This window comes from Malaclemys terrapin, chromosome 12 (genome assembly GCF_027887155.1).
Source record: "Malaclemys terrapin pileata isolate rMalTer1 chromosome 12, rMalTer1.hap1, whole genome shotgun sequence".
Classification (NCBI taxonomy): domain Eukaryota; kingdom Metazoa; phylum Chordata; order Testudines; family Emydidae; genus Malaclemys; species Malaclemys terrapin.
The window spans coordinates 48,361,192-48,365,764 of NC_071516.1; the positions used below are offsets into that span (position 1 = coordinate 48,361,192).

The 4,573-nt window shown below is 51.0% G+C and overlaps 1 protein-coding gene across 1 annotated transcript; it reads left to right on the forward strand.

Moving 5' to 3' along the window:
• The first annotated feature begins 744 nt into the window (after nucleotides 1-744).
• LOC128846219 (uncharacterized) lies at nucleotides 745-3,715 on the forward strand. Its single transcript, XM_054045235.1, has 5 exons — nucleotides 745-857; nucleotides 949-1,301; nucleotides 1,514-1,625; nucleotides 2,287-2,483; nucleotides 3,551-3,715. The coding sequence occupies exons 1-5, from the start codon at nucleotides 812-814 to the stop codon at nucleotides 3,713-3,715; spliced, it is 873 nt and encodes a 290-aa protein (XP_053901210.1). The 5' UTR covers nucleotides 745-811.
• The last annotated feature ends 858 nt before the right edge of the window (nucleotides 3,716-4,573 follow it).

Below are 4,573 nucleotides of genomic sequence, written 5' to 3' on the forward strand. Positions count from 1 at the left end.
TCTCCTGAGACAATCCCAGCAACCCTCTGTATTTACAAAGGAGCAGCAGGAGAGCGGAAGACACCGCCCGGTATCGCTGTGTGAGAGACTAGACCACAGTGACAAAGCCCATCACCGAAACCAACAGCGGGTTCACATCGTGTTTGGCTCCTAAAATGGCTAAATTTAAGAAAAAACAGGAACCAACCCCAACAGCCAACACAAAGGCACTGATTTGTGCTCAGTTTTATTTTACAGAATCCCAGTACAAATGGGAAGTGGAGTCTGAATGGGAATAGAAGTGTGAACATGAATATGAATATCCATCGTGAATAACAATCTCCCTTCAGTGCTGCCTGAAGTCTCCCCAGACATGGATCCCACTGACCGGACGTTACATGCCCCTCTGTGCATGGGATGGGGCTCCAGAGCTGAGTCTCCCCTTCCCTCCCCTCCCCACATCACTTTACAATAACTAGGCCCTAAGTTCCTGGGTGAGGAAATACAGTCACTGGAGGGAGCTGGTCATTCCTCCCAGGGGTCCGATAGTGTCAGGAGGACCCCAGCGCCCTGTGCCCGGCGCTGCACAGACACACAGGACGGGACAGTCTGACTCCTGCACCCAGAGCCTTAGGGCGAGTCAGTCAGATCACTGGCAGCAGGAGTGTGTGTCTCTTATAAAGCGGGGGTATGCAAATGAGGGAGACAGTTTCCTGTTTAAATCTGTGCCTCTCTCTGCCCAGGCTGCATCCGGAGACACAATCCTCAGCCCCTGGGTCTGTGCAGTGACCAGCCAGTCCCCTGAGAACTTTCCCTTCCAGCACTCAGGAAAATGGGATTTTTCCTCCTTGTAATTTTCGCTGTAGCAGCTTTGGAAGGTATTTTCCTCCTCTGAATAACTGGCAGTTAGAAGAATACTGTGTTATCATTGTTTTTATATCGAGATTTATAACCTGTCTTTATTCTCAGGTGTCCGGTCCCAGCCACTGGTGGAGTCTGGAGGGGATGTGAAAAAGCCCGGAGACTCTCTCCGCCTCTCCTGCAAAGCCTCTGGGTTAGACTTCAGCAGCTACGGCATGAACTGGGTCCGACAGGCTCCTGGCAAGGGACTAGAATGGATCGCTTATATAAGGTACGATGGGAGTACTATATACTACCTTGATTCAGTGAAAGGCCGATTCACCATCTCCAGGGATAATTCCAAGAGTGAGCTGTATCTGCAAATGACCGGCCTGAAGCCCGAGGACACCGCCCGCTATTACTGTGCGAGAGACACAGTGAGGGGAAGCCAGTCTGAGCTTAGACAAAAACCTCTCCCTGCAGTAATCAGAGAAGCAGTTTGGTGTTGGGGGCGCCCAAGGCCTGTAAGTGAAAATGAGATCAGTTCTGGGAAAGAGACGAGCAACAACAAACACTTTTATTGTTATTATCATTCCTCCTCTTTGATTTTACACAAGGTGAAGGGATTTATACAAGTTTCCGCAAAGGACAGAACATTCTTAATTGGGTCCCTTTCTCTTTCTTTCCTCTCCAGTGGACAAATTCTGAGCCCGCGCACAACCTCCCCAGGATAGGTGAAAACACAAACTCTGACAGCTATAAAGGGGACCGAATCCCTATTCGTCGATGCCAGAGAGCTGTGTGGGGTATGTTTAAGATGTTATACACGTATTCAACTCCCTGCCCTGTACATTGTCTCACTCCGATTAACCTCATCAATGAACTGGTCTCCAGCCAGGCTGAGAGCCTAGTACCATGCATGGTGCATTATGGATTCCACTATCCATCCTTACTGTGTGAGCATCACTCAATAATACCGTCTGTTTAACATTCCCTGGCCACATATCTGTTTCCTCATACACCCCCTCTATTTGTCATCTATCAACAGTCATCCTTCCTCTCTCTCTCTCTCTCTCAATCCCATACACCCCCCTCTCTCTATCCCCATACACCCCATCTATCTCTCTCTCTCTCTCTCCCCCCTCCCCGCTCACAGTGCTTAGCCAGAGGAACCTCTCTCTTATATGAAGGGGTCTCTATGCAAATCAAGAGCTAATCACCCGGTTTAAATCCTGCCAGTCTCTGGCCGCGCAGCTCCTCCCAGAAGAAGACGCGGGTTTTCCCACACTCTCACTTTCACTCCTCCCCTCGGAATTTCTTACACAAAACCCAGGAAGATGAGATTTTGGCTGAACTTAATTCTCACTCTGTCGGTTCTCCCAGGTAACTATTAAAGTACAAAGTGTACTCCCCTTTGGGTTCCTGAGTGTGATAGAATCAGGGGTCCAAACAAATCTGTATTTGCAGGGGCCAGGCCTCAGGTCCAGCTGGTGGAGTCCGGAGGGGATGTGAAAAAGTCCGGAGACTCTCTCCGCCTCTCCTGCAAAACCTCCGGGTTCCCCTTCAGCAGTTATCTCATGGATTGGATCCGTCTGGCCCCTGGGAGGGGGCTGGAGTGGCTGGCCAGAGCTGCTGCCCAGGGGAGCACCTACTACGCTGATTCCGTGCAAGGGCGATTCACCATCTCCAGAGACAACGCCAACCAGGGCCGGCTCTAGGTTTTTTGCCGCCCCAAGCAAAAACATTTTTGGCTGCCCCCCCCCCTTTTTTTTGGATTTTACACATTTGCACTTTGCAATGTTGGTTGTTGTTGTTGTGTTTTGTTTGACTGGGTGCGGTACTGATGCAGCATTGGGCAACGACTGCATCTGAATCTGCTGGAGCCGGGTGTATCTGCCTGAATTTCTTATTGAGACAGAGGAGCTGAAAAGCCCCATGGGCCACTAGAGCGTCTGACAGTTTTCAGAGTAGCAGCCGTGTTAGTCTGTATCTGCAAAAAGAACAGGTGTACTTGTGGCACCTTAGAGACTAACAAATTTATTAGAGCATAAGCTTTCGTGGACTACAGTCCAAGAAAGCTTATGCTCTAATAAATTTGTTAGTCTCTAAGGTGCCACAAGTACTCCTGTTCTTTTTTCTTAGAACGTCTGAGTAACTCGTGCGCCTGTGATATGTGCGCAGGGGAAATACAGACTAGAGAGGGACATTTCCAGAGGCTTAAATCCCCGCGTGCTTTGCTGCCCCGGTGTCACGCCTGGGTCTCTTGAAGGAAGGCTGCGGGGTTGTGCAGCCGCGGTCGGAGGCTGAGCGAGAGCCCTCAACGGGGGACAGTTATCTCCTGAGACAGCCCTGGGCTTTCCTGAGCACGCTCCGTAGTTCAGTCTTACTAGGAGCTGGGCTGCTGCTTCGGAGCGCTTTCTGCTCCTTTCCCTCCTTTCAAATGAGCCTGACGTTCCCCAGATCATTCACTGACACGGGTGAGGAGCGCGCTGGAGCATTGGCTGCTGTCCGACGGGGGCTAATTCCGACACGGCCACTTGATCAGAGGTCGGGTCATTATCTTTAAAAAGTTGTGCCTGAATGAAAGGATTTCTGCCGGCTCAGATTCATTCCCAAGGGGGCGGGGGAGGGAGAGAAGAAGGGGAAAGTCGGGCGATCCCTTGAAGGGGTATTTCATGGCACTCTCTCCTGGAAATACACCCAACTTCAACTACTATCAATTACGGCACAGCCCTTCAAGGGACGCTTCACCATCTCCAGGGACAACCCCAACAACCTGCTGTATCTGCAACTGACCGGCCTGAGACCCGAGGACACCGCCCGGTATCACTGTGCGAGACACACAGTGAGGGGAAGCCAGGCTGAGCTGAGACAAAAACTTGCCCTCGCTGGCTAAGGACAAAAAGAACAGGAGTACTTGTGGCACCTTAGAGACTAACAAATTTATTTGAGCATATGCTTTCGTGGGCTACGAAAGCTTATGCTCTAATAAATTTGTTAGTCTCTAAGGTGCCACAAGTACTCCTGTTCTTTTTGCAGATACAGACTAGGGCTGCGTCTACACTACCCGCCTGAATTGACGGGTAGAAATCAATCTCTCGGGGATCGAATTATCGTGTCTTGTCGGGACACAACATTCGATCGCTGAATCAACGCTTGTACTCCACCAGCGGAGGTAGGAGTAAGCGTCATCGACGGGGGAGCTGCGGAGCTCGATTTGCCGCCGTCCTCACAGCGGGGTAAGTCGGCTCCAATACGTTGAATTCAGCTATGCTATTCACGTAGCTGAATTTGCATATCTTAAATCGACTCCCCACACACACCCCGTAGTGAGGATGTAGCCTAACACGTCTGCTACTCTGAAACCCGTCTAAGGACAAACTCTCCGCTGGGGGCGCTGGAGTTCTACAGCTCTCAGCGGAGAGACAGTGAGTGTGAAAACTCCTGTTCTCAGCTGCCTGTCTGTGACTCTCACACACACAGATGCAGACACAGACTAACCGCACTGTGAGCAGACACCAGCCCACAACTTTCCCTTTCCCCCAATACACTCTGTGCCCCTCACTCCGCTCCTCCCCGCCTTTCCTCACCCCTCTCCACCTCCCAATAGCCCAGGCTGAGAGAACCGACATTAATGTGTATGAATGAAAACACGTTTTTTAATCCCCCCTCTAACAGCCAGGCGGAGGGTTTCCAAGCTGCCCCGCAGATATTGGCACCTCCTGCCTATTATAACCCCTCGGGAGCTCTAGAA